The sequence below is a fragment of the Panthera pardus genome, unplaced genomic scaffold (assembly GCF_024362965.1).
Source record: "Panthera pardus isolate Hobbes unplaced genomic scaffold, ASM2436296v1 HiC_scaffold_22, whole genome shotgun sequence".
NCBI classification, from domain to species: domain Eukaryota; kingdom Metazoa; phylum Chordata; class Mammalia; order Carnivora; family Felidae; genus Panthera; species Panthera pardus.
Window position 1 is genome coordinate 44,700,450 of NW_026526788.1, and position 15,651 is coordinate 44,716,100.

Genomic DNA, 15,651 nt, shown 5'->3' on the forward strand with positions numbered 1-15,651 from the left:
TGTCAAGTGACTTTACCGCTTTACTTAGCCATTTTCTCATTATAGGATATTTAGATGATTTCTATCAGCACCTTTAAAAATAATATCAGGGTTTTTTTTTCCCCTCTTTTACCTTATTTCCTTAGTAAAGTAATCTAGTTCATCAATTTCTGCATAAGTTTCTTTTGTTTGTGGGGACAGATGGAAACTTCATGGAAAACAGAGAAACCTATACTTTCCTAGTTAGGTAGTAAAATTATATTTACATAGAAATTTGTAGGTAAACTCCTATGTTAATTAACAGCATCCAATTGTACATTTTTATATCTCTATGTTGGATATCTCATACTATCTACTGATATACACCCCAAAACTGAAAATTTTCCCACAGCAGATGTATTCTAGATCACGTTCCGTTCAGTAACACAGTTGACCTTTTGCCGTTAGACTTTCAGCAATAGAATGAAGAGATGCTGTAAGTAAGGATGGTCTATGGGAGACTGCTGACCAGAATTCAAAGAGGACCTTGGGCCCTATCTGGGGGAAACCACAGATTTTTAAGAACAAATAGGAGAGGCTCTAGGGCACATAAGTGAGAGGGAATCAGGACAGCCAGGAGGCAAGGGCTGGGCCATTGATTCCACTCCACCCTGTCACCAGTGATTAGCAGGTCACTAACCCAACATAGGTTTTACAACCTAGTTTTCCGAAGTCTGTCCTTGAAATTTCTTATTTGTTCCTTCCTGAAGAGCAGGCATCCTGATGGTCAGATTATGAAGAGTCTAAAATGCTGTCCTAGCTATTTCTGGCCAGGCAGAGGGGAGCTGAGTGTTTTTTAAACTAGTTAATGGATCACATTAATGTTCGTGAAAAATTACTCATTGGCCCTGGGGGACATGGATTGGAGGTGGGAAGGGGACCTACCAGGAGAGAAAGGAATGCACGATATAAAACAGCACTGTCAAGGGCCGGTGGGGAGACTCACGGGGCAGTGTTCAGCAGGTGGGGGTTTGGAGACAGAAGGTGGGGAGGGAGAGGTAGACGTTCAGGATGACTTCACATTTTAATTTACCTGGCTAGCTCCACAGTGCCAACAAATGAGATGGGTAATGTGAGAAGAAAAGCAGGTTTGAGCAATTTTTGAATTTGGAGAGCCAATAGAATATCCAGTCAGGAATGTCCGTGAGGCAGTTGTGGATAAATGGGTAAGTGGGTTTGAAGCTGGGGAAAGGGTCTGGGTGTAAATTTGGAAGTGACTACTTGGAATGTGTGCATCCTTGTTTTTCTTCCTTATTATCTCAAAAATTGGCTACTATTAGGATATCTTTATACCTCTAGCATTTTATGCACTGTTTATATTCTTTTATGCACTGTTTATATTCTTCCAGAGATTGCTATGTCTCTGTCTCTAACTTACAGTTTTGCTCTACTTGAAATTGTTTCTACCTGTTGGTATATTTAGTGCCACTTTATGATTCTTTTGTATCCATCTTAGATCATAGAGCTCTCTTTTTCCTATTGGAAAGTGTTCCTTACCTCCAAAATCTTTCACTTTTAACATCTGTAGATGAAGATTACCATGCTATTGAGGGGAAAATAATCCAAGTCCTTTAAGGATGTCTTATATTCATATGTGTTTGTGGCAGAAGGGGTAAATGCATACTAATATTATTTACTCTGTTAGACACTACTGTTTTGGAACCATTACTTTGCTTCCTGCCCCTAAATGATTTCCTTTTAATTTCTCAAAATAGACACTATAACATTTTTTTTTTTTACATGAACAAAAGCCATTAAACCATTCTTTGTGGAGCAATGAGCTTCCATATTGATACTGTTCGAAATTCTGTTGTTGCTATATTATCATTTTGTGGCTTTAGGCAGATGATTTAACCCACTTGATCTTTAGTTGCCTGGCCTGTGAGAGATGTTAATAATATTTTGCTATGATTGGCAAGTTAACCACAGTGTGAAGGAATTTATGACATGATCAGAACTTTTGTTTCCCCCTGTCTAGATGTTACTGTTCATGAAGATCATTGGGTTGGTGAGACAGTACTACAATCAACTTTTACCAGTCAGTTATTAAATCTTGGGAGTTACCCGTCTGTCCAGTCTGAAGAATGTAAGACACGTTTTAAATGTAATCATTTCTTAGTATTCAAAAGTATATATACATATTAGAAAAAAAAGTTAAAATAGTAATTTTACAAAATGTTTTCTAAACGGATTAGCTGGACAGTATTGGTTTATTTTCTTTAGTAAGACTGAAAATAGAATTTATAAAAATAAACTTGTATGTTGTAAATCATATTTGTTTTAAGAAATATTGGGGTTCAGTTTCCATTTTCTTACTTTCCTTAGAGTGTCCACATAGTGGTAGTTCTTAACCTTTTAGGGAGTCCTAGCTCTCTTAGAGAAGCTATGTGCCCTTTCTCCAGAAAAATAGACTTAGGTAGATAGACACAGAATTTTGCACATAACTCCAAATGGTTCCCTGGACCTCTAAAGTTCTCTGTTGCCAGGCTAAAGTTCTCTGTGGGGTTCCCCAGCCTCTGGTTAGGAACCCTTGAGGTCGTGAGAAAAGCCTGGGCCTTCCACTCAGACAGTTGTGGTTTGAATCCTTGTTCTTCAGTCCAGCACTGCAAGGAAAGACTACCCTCCTTCTCTGACATCCATTTTCTCTTCTTTAAAATCATCACTGAAGAGCCCAGAAGCTATCTTTTTCTCCAAGAAATATATAAAAAAAATAAAAATAAAAAAAAAAAAAGAAAGAAAACAAAGTAAGGGAGACAGTATAAACTGGTAGTTATAGTCTCTGGAGTCAGAGCAAGATTTGAATCCTGACCCTACCACTTGCACAGTCTGTGTCTTCCGGCAAGTTACTTAACCTCATTGTACCCTTGTTTCCTCATCTGTGAAATGGAAATTAAAATACATACGTAGCTTATAGGGTTGCTGTGAAGATTAAATGTGAGGTATTGAACCTGCATGTAATATATTGAACCATGAGGTATTGAACCTGCATGTAATATATAATAACAATACAGAAATATTAACGGAGAAATAGTAAGCAAAATGTATTTGATGGAATACTGAAACAGTGTCATAGAAAGATAGCTATGAGTACATAAGAATACACTGATTTTACAAGAGATTAATTAGAATAACAAGAAAGTTGTGTGGCATGTATGGAAGGTACAGCATATTCCAACCCGTGAATAATAAGTATTCTCAAAGGAAGGCAGGGTAAGTAGAAGAGAGTAACAACAGGGGCGCCTGGGTGGCTCAGTCGGTTGAGCGTCCGACTTCAGCTCAGGTCATGATCTCACGGTCCGTGAGTTCGAGCCCCGCGTCAGGCTCTGTGCTGACCACTCAGAGCCTGGAGCCTATTTCAGATTCTGTGTCTCCCTCTCTCTCTGACCCTCCCCCATTCATGCTCTGTCTCTCTCTGTCTCAAAAATAAATAAACGTTAAAAAAAAAATTAAAAAAAAAAAAAAAGAGAGTAACAACAGTTAGAACAATAACAAAGGTGTTTGGAAAGGGTTAAGATTTCCCTGTTTCCGAGGGAAACTAGTCAACAGAAAATCAGCACTGACATGATCTCATAAAATAACTAAAGTTGAGTTCTTCACCTACCCAGTTTATATGTATGAAGTGTTGACGTTGTTTGAAGCACTGTGCACCGGGGGTACAGTGGTGAACAGTGTCCACCTGGTGCCAGCCTTCGTGGCACCGATGTCCCTGTGTGGCGGGCCGATAAGGAAGAACCTACAGACATGAGGGTGATATGAGTGCTATGATGGAAACTAACAAAGGGCAGAGATAGGAATACCATAGATCTGGCTGCGAGGGGCTGCTCATGGAGCTGAATTAGGGAGTTAGGAAGTTACTGCAGTAGTCGAGGTTGAGAGATAATGGGTGGCCAGCAGAGATAATGAGAAATGGATGGATTTGAGATATAGCTTAGGCAGACCAGTTCTATAGAAGAAATAGAGAAAATTATTCAAGAACTACCATACAAAAATGTTGCCAGGCTCACATCGTTTCACAGGAGAATTCTACCAAGAGACCAGATAGTTCCAGTGCTCTGAAAATTCTTCTAGAATATTGAAGAAGGAAACTTCCTGATTCCTTTTATAAAGTAAGTAAGACACTGACACCTAAACCAAAGAAAGACATTACAAATAAGAACACAGACTAGTATCGTACACGCATACAAAGTCTAAACAAAATATTAGTAAACGAAATCTAACACTACCTTAAAGAAATAATGACCAAGTGAGATTTTTTCCAGAAATGGAAAGATGTGTTTCAATATTAGAAGGTCTATGACTATCATATACCATATTAATAAATGGAAAGAAAAATTGTATGATTATCTCCATAAATATTGACAAAATTGAGCACCCCTTTATCATAAGAAGCTCTCCAGGAAATGGAGTTGAGGATACTTTCTCCTTCAGGATCAATAAATATAGTATCAATACAGTGGTAACAATTACAATACAGTTGATACTGTGTCACTAAAACAGATGTATTTAGTCCTAATGCCAGTATCTTATTTAATGGAGAAACACTAGAGGCATTTCCACTAAAATCAGGAACAAGGTAAGGATGTCCACTATTTCTGCTGCTTGTTGCTCGTTATCATGATACTGGAGTTATCAACCAATACAACTAGACAAGCAGAGGTATCTGGGTGGGTGAAGAAGAGTAAAAACTATACGTGCAAATGCTTTGATAACATATCAGAAACACTCCAGGGAACCAAAGAATCAATTCAAATGATAAAGGAATTCAGTGGTGCAACAGGATACTAAAATTAATGTTGAAACTGTCACTAGCCTTCCATATACAAACACTGAACAGAGGACATGACGGTAGGGCAAAAGTCATTGGTGAAAGCAATAAAGAAGATACTTCGGAATACATTTAACAAGAAATTTGCAAAGCCTATATAAGGAAAAAAATTTAACCACTCCAGAAAGAAAGAAAGACAAGAAGAAATGGAAGCACAGCATTCCCTGTTCCTGAATAAGGTGACTCAACATTATAATGGTATCCGGTCTCCATAAGTGAATTTATAAATTCAGGACCATCTCAATAACAATATTGGGAAGCCATGCTATGGCATATACAACTTGATACTAACCATCGTATGGAAAAACAAACATGCAGGAATATCCAGGAAAACATTCAAAAAGAGAAAGCACAAGGGACCATGCTTACGAGACAGGCATTGAACTGTAAAGCCTCTATAATTAAAATAGTGTGATACTGGTACATAAATAGACAAATGGACCAGTGGAATAGAACAGGAAGATCAGAATTAGACCTGTATACATATAATTTAGTATATGACAAAGATATTATCTGAGATCACTGAGGTAAAGGTAAACTTTTTAATAAATGGTGGTGAGGCAACTGGGTAGCCATTTCGAAAAAAGAGAAAATTAGGGGCGCCTGGGTGGCGCAGTCGGTTAAGCCTCCGACTTCAGCCAGGTCACGATCTCGCGGTCCGTGAGTTCGAGCCCCGCGTCGGGCTCTGGGCTGATGGCTCAGAGCCTGGAGCCTGCTTCCGATTCTGTGTCTCCCTCTCTCTCTGCCACTCCCCCGTTCATGCTCTGTCTCTCTCTGTCTCAAAAATAAATAAACGTTAAAAAAAAAATTTAAAAAAAAAGAAAAAGAAAATTTTGCATGACCAGAAGCACCATTAACAAAGCCAAAAGACAATCTGCAGACTTGGAGAGAATATTTGCAACATACACCTAGACGAAAGGCTAATATTCCTAGTATAGGGAGAACTCTTACAAACTGAGTGACAAAGGACCTGATAGGAAAATGGGAAAAAGACCTGAGTCATTCAAATTAAAACTACACAGAAATTTTATTTCTTACTATCAGATTGGCAAAAATTTAAAAATATGATAACACATGCTGTTGATGAGGCTGTGGGAAAACAGGCCCTCTGACACATTGCTGGAGGCAATGAGAATTGCTGCAGTTTCTGGAGAGATATTTGGTGATACAAAATTACAAAGTACGTATGTACTCAGCTTTCAACCCAGCAAGCCTACTTGTAGGAATCTGTCCTAAAGATACAATTATAACAACATGAGGCAGTATTTGTAATTGCAAGAGGGAAAAATTGGAATGCCTCTACATAGCAGAATGGTTGATTAAATTGTGTTACATTTCCACAGTGGAATACTATGCAGAACTAAATTATTTTTATTATTATATTTTATTTAAAAATTAAAAAATTTTTTAAAAAATATTTATTTTTGAGAGAGAGAGAGAGAGAGAGAGAGAGCAAGCGAGCATGAACTGGGGAGGGGCAGAGAGAGAGGCAGACAGAATCTGAAGCAGCCTCCAGGCTCTGAGCTGTCAGCACAGAGCCTGACAAGGGGCTTGGACCCATGAACTGTGAGGTCGTGACCTGAACCGAAGTCAGGTATTTGACTGAGCCATCCAGGTGCCCCTTTAAAAAAAATTTTTTTTTTAACGTTTATTCAGTTTTGAGATAGAGACAGAGCATGAGTGGGGGAGGGGCAGAGAGGGAGACAGAATCTTGCTCTGAGCTGTCAGCACAGAGCCCGATTTGGGGCTTGAACCCATGAACCATGAAATCATGAGTTGAGCTGAAGTGGGATGCTTAACTGACTGAGCCACCCAGGTGCCCCATTATTTTTTCTTTTCTTTTCTTTTCTTTTCTTTTCTTTTCTTTTCTTTTCTTTTCCCTTTCCTTTTCTTTTCTTTCCATTTTTAAAAATTTTATTTTTGAGTAGACTTCACACCCAACATGGGGTTTGAACTCATGACCTTGAGGTTTAGAGTTGAATGTTCTACTGACTGAGTCAGCCAGGTGCCCTGAATTATACACTTTAAAATGTGAATTTTATGCATGTGAATTGTATCTCAACAAGGCTGTTATAAAAATACTATTCTGATAAAGATAATTTTATGCATGTGAGTTATATCTCAATAAGGCTATTATAAAAATATTATTCCGATAATGGATTTATACTTCATCAGACTGCCAGAGGCATCTATAATACATAAAGGAATACAGACCCCTTTCTCTTTACCTGGAGATATACCCCCTCCTCCAATTATTACCTAGAAAACTCCAGGACATTTTTCCAAAACCCAGCTCAAATATTTCTTCAATAAAGCCTCTTTCCACTTGCCTGGGCAGTTGATTTTGTGTGTTGCTAGAATGCTTCCATGTATCTCTTATACTCTAAGCCCTGTGTTTGTTATTGACTGTCTCTAGGTTGATAATTCTTCTGGGCAGGTATAATGGCAGGTATACAGACAAGGTATATCTTTGTATCCCTAGAACCTGGCATGACGCCTGGCACACAGTGGATGGTCTTCTGATTAGTGAATGAATAATGAGGCTTTAGTGTGGCATAAGAAATACATTAGGAGGAGGGTGTTAAAGGGAGAAGGAAAGAAGAATTACTTGGTTTTTTTTTCTACTGAAATCGGCAAGTAGACCCAACCTTCTAAAAAGGTACGTAAGTGCCTTTTGCTAAGATTGTATTTTGATCAACAATCCACCATATATTCAAATACACCTCCCTTTCCTTCAAGGAAATTAAATTTTAATCAGCAAACTTATCAATGTGTGCATTTTATTATATGTAAATGTATCTCAAAAAATGAGAAAAATTGAGACAAATAATTTAAACATAGGAGAAAAACATGTAAATGGCATAATGACCAAAGAACTAAATAACTTCTAATAATCAAGGGACGATGCCAGTGTAGCACATGCTCACATGCCACACGGGAGCTGGAGCTAAAAACCCTCTAAGTTCAGGGGAAGAAGTCACTGAGAGCCTCTCCATAGTGTATTCTGTGTAGTATTTGGATAGGTTGAGAGGATGGCAGCATTGTAGCCAGGGACAATCGTAAGGAAAGAGGCATAGAAGTGGGGAAAAGGAAGACATGTTCAGGGAGGGTCAGGTAGGTGACCCTTAAGAGCATTTCACGTGAGAAATGTAAGAGCCTTGAGGAAGAATAGCAGTGGTTGGGATGGTCGTGGAAGGTGTGAGCCAATCAGACTGCAGGATTAGGGGACCGATTGGGTATAAGAGGGTAATGGAGGAGTAAAAAAAAAAAAAAAAAAAGAAATACTGGTCTTAGTTAATTGGTAGAAAAATGGAACCGAGAAGGGAACAGGGCAAGTTATTTCTGGAGATAGTAAATAATTCTAATTCCGTTGGTTAAAAATAATCAGGCTTATGTTTTGCATCTACACATTTAAGAATAAGTTACATATTTGTAGAAATGAAAGCGTGGTTTTTACACTTAATCACACTTTACAAGATAAAATGCATTTCTAAGAAAATACTGTGTTTTCAAGAAAATATAATTTTGCCATCTTTTCTGCATGTGTGTGTTTTTCTTTCTTAGATTCCAAGATAGTCAGTGATGCCGTACTTCGAGACTTACTGGCATACGTGTCTACAAAACATTCCTATCTCCGAGATCTTCCTCAGAGGCAGCCTCAGAAAGTGAGCAGTATAGAATTTGTAGAATTGGAGGAGCTGCAGCCGGACACGTTAGTCCATGCGGTGCTGAGGGTTGTTGATATCACTATACTGACAGGTAAACACTGGGGGCCCCTTCTCAATTTTAGATTATAAAATAATTAAGATACAAGACTTTCTTAGGATATCATTTGGGTATCACGGTTGTATTTATCATGAGACATTAGAGTATGGTGTCACCTGTGAGAGAGTAATGCCAACTAAAATATTTCTTTTCCAGAGGCATTATACAGTTATAGAGGACAGAAGCAAAGGAAAGTTATGTTAACAGTGGAACAGGTCCAAGGTCAACATTATGTGCTTGTATTATGGGGTCCTGGAGCAGCCTGGTACCCTCAACTTCAAAGGAAAAAAGGTAAATACACCAAAAAGCATTTAATCTATTTATAGTTAGGTAAATGATTAATGCTTATGAGCTTCAGATGAGGAACTTCTTAAGCGATTAAGAAGGTCTGTGTTTGAAATAGTAGGTGGTCATAATTGACTATTCTTCTTCAGATTTCTTCTGTTATAATTTTATACCTCCTGTAAGCAGTTTAGTGATCTGAAAAGTCCTCTATAATTAATGGTGGTAGAATAAAAGCTTCTACTTATTCCCAGGTATACTACTTTACCTTTTTAGCGAAGGTCTTATCTCCTTCAGGAAATGTTCTTTAAAATTGAATTCTGGAGAAGCTTCTACAGTTTTTATTCAGCCAAAGTACCCTGATAAATAAACTTCTCCCTGGTTATAAGGCAGATGTTAGGGGAGCTGCATTAACCCTTTCAAGTCTCAATGTTACTGTTTAATAAATGAGTGCATTCCAGGCTTTTATACCAGTTGTTCTAAAAGCGCGGACTATTAGCTAGCCATCCATACAATGTTCGTGCTTAAAATATGACCTACGATTCCATTTTCTTTAAAACAGGAGTTAATAATAATTTATGATGTATTTAATTAAATGGAATTGATGTTTCAAGAAAATGATGTATCTTCATTTTGATATTGTGAGATTCTTTAGTTGTGACAGTCAGAGACAGTTTAATTAGTGGCTTACCAGTCATTTTATCCTGCTAAATTAATCTACAGATTGATTAGGTGTGTGACTTTTTTTTTTTTTTTACCCCAAAGAGTTAATGCCTCTTCCCAAACTTCTACCTACAAAATAATTATCTAAGGATACGATCTGTCACATTCTCTCTTTTAATCATTAATAGCCCATAACCAAGATTTGAGATAAGTCTGACTTTTGACTTTCATGTTAGGATCAAACAGCAACAAATATTTGTTCAGTTGAGAAATCCGACAAACACGTGTCAGTGGTAGACCAGCCATCATTATTGACCATTATGTCAGAGCTGGGAACATGAGTCTAGTGCATGCGGGACAAAATGTAGGTCAAAGGTGTTATTCCATTGATGATAGAGCTGTAGCCAAGCACACTGCTCTGGGCTTAATGTGGATATTCTTTGAAATATAGAAGAATATAGTAGTTCTTTGGTTAATAGAAGAGACATTCCAGTTGTCTCTAGATAATCCTATGGTATTTAGGTTAATATTGAAAATTTGTGAGTCCAGGAATTAAGATACAGTTGTTCTTTGTTCACTCATTAATTTAGCACACTTTATTCATTGCCATCACTTTTAAGTTATGATAATCCACCTCAATACCTCAAGATTATTCTTTTTAAAATAGGATAATACCAATTTTGAAGGATCATCTAAGTAAGTAATTCTCCCTTCAGAAATGGTTAGCATTTTATGTATTCATTTAGGACTTCTTGAGGCATTCTCTATGTTAACCTCCACACTGGGCACTGGTTTTACTTGTTCCTGAGGATAACAAACTCACATGTAGGTGATATAATCAGAAATGACCGTCAGGTAGTTGTTACTGAATACTGGAGATCACAGAGCTGATATTTTGGGGGAAGAATAATAAGAAATCCCAAATCCACATTCTTTTGAAATATGCATGGGAATTTGGGATGCCTCATATGTAGCAAGTGTTGATCACAGTCTAGGTCCTAATGAGTGTGGACTTCTTAGGGATAAGTGGGTACATAAAATAAGCTATTCAGAAGTGAATGCCATTCTAATGCAATATTCACCTGAAAGTATCTAATAGAAATCTAATACTTTAAAAATGTAACAAATTGTAGTAAACCACTCTTGTGATATTACTAAATAGGCAGAGTAATGCAAATGATCCCAACATTTGTGATTATACTTCATGCAAAATCATAGTTAGGTCTGCATGGCAGTTTGAAATCTATTCACATCCTTAATTCATGATTCAATATAAAAATGTATTACAAATTGTCTCAATACCAGTCTCCCTCAGACTAACTAGTCCAACCTGCACATGACTCCTCTCTGTTACTTGAACTTGCTGATCTTTTTCCTGGCTTGGATCCTGAATTTACATGTTTCCCTTGTCCAGAGTGCTTTCTCCTGAAGCTCCCTGCGTGGATGGCTCCTTCATTTCTCAGCCCCAATTTCATATTCTTAGAGGGGCCTCACACACATATGCATAACCACTCTCTATCAGATCAACTCTTTGAAGGCCATTTGTGCCACTGAACACAATCAGGATTATCCAGCTTATTTGCTTGCTTGAAAACTGATTTTCTCCATAGATTAAAATTTCTATGAATACAAGCATCCTGCCATGCTTGTTCACCACTGTATGCTCATTACACAGCACTGTGCCTGCCCTCATAGATGTTTTCTTCTTTTTTTAATGTTTATTTATTTTTGAGAGAGAGAGAGAGAGAGAGAGAGACAAAGTGTGAGCGGGGAGGGGCAGAGAGAGAGGGAGACACAGAATCCAAAGCAGGCTCCAGGCTCTGAGCTGTCAGCACAGAGCCCAGACGTGGGGCCGAACCTACAAACCGCCAGATCATGACCTGAGCTGAAGTCAGACGTTTAACCGACTGAGCCACCCTCGTGCCCCTGTTTTCTTTATGAATAAATGAAGTAAGAATAAAATACAGATTAAGCAACCAGTCAAAATTCCCAGTCTTTAAGAAGTAAGAGACTCAAGTTTGAGGAGGAAATAACTTCATTTCAAATGATAAGAAAAAAACACACACACACATTTGTTTTTTTGTTTTTTTTTGTTTTTTTTTTTATCACTTAATATTTTTTTTTTATTTTTTAATATATGAAATTTACTATCAAATTGGTTTCCATACAACACCCAGTGCTCATCCCAAAAGGTGCCCTCCTCAATACCCATCACCCACCCTGCCCCCCCTCCCACCCTGCCCTCCCTCCCACCCCCCATCAACCCTCAGTTTGTTCTCAGTTTTTAACAGTCTCTTATGCTTTGGCTCTCTCCCACTCTAACCTCTTTTTTTTTTTTTTTCCTTCCCCTCCCCCATGGGTTTCTGTTATGTTTCTCAGGATCCACATAAGAGTGAAACCATATGGTATCTGTCTTTCTCTGTATGGCTTATTTCACTTAGCATCACACTCTCCAGTTCCATCCATGTTGCTACAAAAGGCCATATTTCATTTTTTCTCATTGCCACGTAGTATTCCATTGTGTATATAAACCACAATTTCTTTATCCATTCATCAGTTGATGGACATTTAGGCTCTTTCCATAATTTGGCTATTGTTGAGAGTGCCGCTATAAACATTGGGGTACAGGTGCCCCTATGCATCAGTACTCCTGTATCCCTTGGATAAATTCCTAGCAGTGCTATTGCTGGGTCATAGGGTAGGTCTATTTTTAATTTTCTGAGGAACCTCCACACTGCTTTCCAGAGCGGCTGCACCAATTTGCATTCCCACCAACAGTGCAAGAGGGTTCCTGTTTCTCCACATCCTCTCCAGCATCTATAGTCTCCTGATTTCTTCATTTTGGCCACTCTGACTGGTGTGAGGTGGTATCTGAGTGTGGTTTTGATTTGTATTTCCCTGATAAGGAGCGACGTTGAACATCTTTTCATGTGCCTGTTGGCCATTTGAAAATGTCTGTGCACAGAGGTTTTGCAATCCATGGAATGTATTAAGAAATTACATTTAAACTTGGGCACAGAGGGCTTGTAGTTAGAACTGGACCTCTTCTCTGGGTAATTTCAACAATTCAGGGGGATGTATCTGAAGTATACAGGAATGAATGTCTCAGGGTGCAGAGAGCAAGAGCGCTGATGGGTTCAGGGGTTCTTGGGACTGGGAGCTGAAAAGCTTTGTGGGTACCAGGCAGCTTCTCTGTCTGTCTGCTTTATTCACTCCTTGCAGACTTCCTCTGCTTTTCTTCAACCATAGGGAAGGCAGCAGAAGATGGTTACCCTGTAGCTCCTGCTCTTACTTTTCCTTTTAACCTAGACCAGTGCCATTTCCAAATTCCTAGCACGGAAAATCTGATTGCCCGGATTGAATTCTATTCAATCAACTGTGGCCTCAGGGGCAGGGTGGGAAAGTACAATAGGAATGCCTGAGCTTATTTCAGAGGGTGAAGGAGCAGTTGAGAAGGTCATTTGTGGTCTGGGTGGACACAGAAAGGTATTCACTACCAAAGATATGTATGTTCATTAGCCTGGAGAGATGGAAATGATGTTAATATTTAGTTTAAACAGTACATGATAAAATTGAAAATGAAATATATATGTGTATAAAGCATATGCCGTATTGGTGCAATAATGGCAATTAAAAACATGGAAAAAGGAAAAAAATAAGTACATTATATAGTTTCATGTACAGTAGGATCCCATTTTAATAAAGCAGGTATGTAAGTATGTGTATACATTAAAAGAATTGGAAATACTAAATATTAAAGAATTGGAGATACCAAAATGCTATGTGTGTTTTTTTTCTTTATGCCTCTAGTTTGAATTATATGGATGTGTGAATCCACATTTATTTTTTAAACCTTTAGTAAAAACTTCAAACTTAATATATACAAAATAATATAATGAGCTACAGTACCCATTATCTACTATATTAAAACATTGGCCAATCTTATTTTATCTATTACTGCTCTTTTCTTTTATTGTATAAATATTTTATAGTAAATATATTTTATTTATAATTAAGAAATAAAGGAAACTTTTTCCTTTTGGAAAAAGAGCAGGTAATGTTTGAAATATCGAGCTAACAATTTGGGAAAAAGGAGAATTGAGTTTATACTTCATATTTGTGCCAAAATAAATTCCAGATGCATTAAAGTTTCAAATATCTTTTAAAAAAAGAAACTGTGAGTAGTAGAAGAAAATATAAGCAAACTTATTTGGTATCTAAAGATTAGAAGGTTAGGGACGCCTGGGTGGCTCAGTTGGTTAAGCGTCCGACTTCGGCTCAGGTCATGATTTCGCGGTCCATGAGTTCGAGCCTCGCGTTGGGCTCTGTGCTGACACCTCGGAGCCTGGAGCCTGGAGCCTGTTTCAGATTCTGTGTCTCCCTCTCATTGACCCTCCCCCGTTCATGCTCTGTCTCTCTTTGTCTCAAAAATAAATAAACGTTAAAAAAAAAAAAAAGATTAGAAGGTTAAAAAAATGCAGCAACAAGAACCGTACATAAAAATCACCATATGCCAAATTAAAAAGAAAGTGAAAAACCAGAAAAAAAGATTGCATTTTGTCAGAAGATAATGCAATAAGCAAAAGACAAATATCTGTAAGGATAAATGGGCAAGAGATATGAACAGAAAGTCCCCCAAAGAAGAAATAAAAATGGCCAATGAATGTATGAAAAAAATTTACTTACTAGTAATTGAAGGCACACAAATAAAATAATGACAGCCCGTGATTTTTCTCCTGAGAAATTGATAGAGAATATGTGGAGGAACAGCTACTCTCATAAACTATTGGAAATGTAACTTGGCAAAACCTTTCTTGAGGACAACTGATAATGTGTTTGAAAATCTCAGAATTTGGAATACCTTTCGCCTAATGATTATACTTCTAGGAATTTCTCATGGCTATAGAGATGTAGCTAAAAATATACTTATCACAGTATTGTTATAATAATAAAAAATTGAAAAAACAACCAACATGCTTTAAATAGGGAATTGCTATAATAATTTTTAAGATTTTGGAATATCTGTGCCAAAGTATTGACATATTATGTAGTATTTAAAAATCATATAAAATAACGGGACGCCTGGGTGCCTCAGTCATTTGGGCATCCGACTTCGACTTAGGGCATGATCTCGTGGTTCATGGGTTCGAGCCCTGCATTGGGCTCTGTGCTGACAACTCGGATCCTGGAGCCTGCTTTGGATTCTGTGTCTCCTTCTGTGTCTGTCTCTCCCCTGCTTGCTCTCTCTCTGTCTCTCTGTCTCTCTCTCTCAAAAGTAAATAAACATTAAAAAAAATAATATAGAATAATACTTAAGGACATACAAAATATATTTAACATATTAAGTAAAAATCACATTGAAAACAACTGGATGTCCACAAAAGTGTTAACTGTGTTGATTTGGGGATGTTGAGATTACAGGTGTTATTTATTTGCTTATTTAGCTTCTCTGATTTCTGAGCATGTATTTTATAATAAGACAAGCAAACCATTTTAAAAATAGCGATTGTTTTTAAGCAATAACTTGGAATATATATGCTTTAGCTCTTCCTAACGATGCTCTGTCTGTACAGATTTACCGTTTTTAAGACTGTCCATTTTTCCAAAAGAAACTAAGGAAAAAAACTAAGGCAGTGTTGGGGAGGGGTGTGAATTAGATTTATTGCCTGAAGGAAACTAAAAATACTGTTTTATAAAAATAGCTGTTATTATTAGAAAACTTAGTGCTAAGAAATCTTTTTGTTTTATTATAAAGTTGAATTTATTAATATAGAATGTGATTATTTGGAAAGGAGCTCTGTGCTACTGTGGTTTTAAGGATTCAAATTATTACTGATGGAGCTAAAAATACATGCAGTTGTCTCTCAATGCTTTTTTTTTTTTTTTGTCCTGGAAAAATTAGCTAAATAAGAAAACAAAGGTGTTGGAAAATCAATGAGAGGTATTACTTATGGCAGACATGTGTCCATTTCTATGCCTTCCTATTTTTAAAAATCTTTGCCTGTAGACACCAAAACAGGAAATAGCTACTCTGAAAAGCAGTTAGTTATGATAAATTATGACTGTTTAAGAGACCAGGAAATCTTTAGAAAACATTT

General features: G+C 37.3%; 1 protein-coding gene across 7 annotated transcripts in view; it reads left to right on the forward strand.

Annotated features, from left to right (window-relative positions):
- SHLD2 (shieldin complex subunit 2) overlaps window positions 1-15,651 on the forward strand; it is an 82,407-nt gene that overhangs the window by 50,638 nt on the left and 16,118 nt on the right. For all 7 annotated transcript variants that reach the window (XM_019444831.2, XM_053909671.1, XM_053909675.1 and 4 more), the window contains 3 exons: window positions 1,997-2,104; window positions 8,408-8,602; window positions 8,765-8,899. In XM_019444831.2, the coding sequence (XP_019300376.2) occupies window positions 1,997-2,104; window positions 8,408-8,602; window positions 8,765-8,899 (438 nt within the window). The remainder of the gene's footprint in view (window positions 1-1,996; window positions 2,105-8,407; window positions 8,603-8,764; window positions 8,900-15,651) is intronic.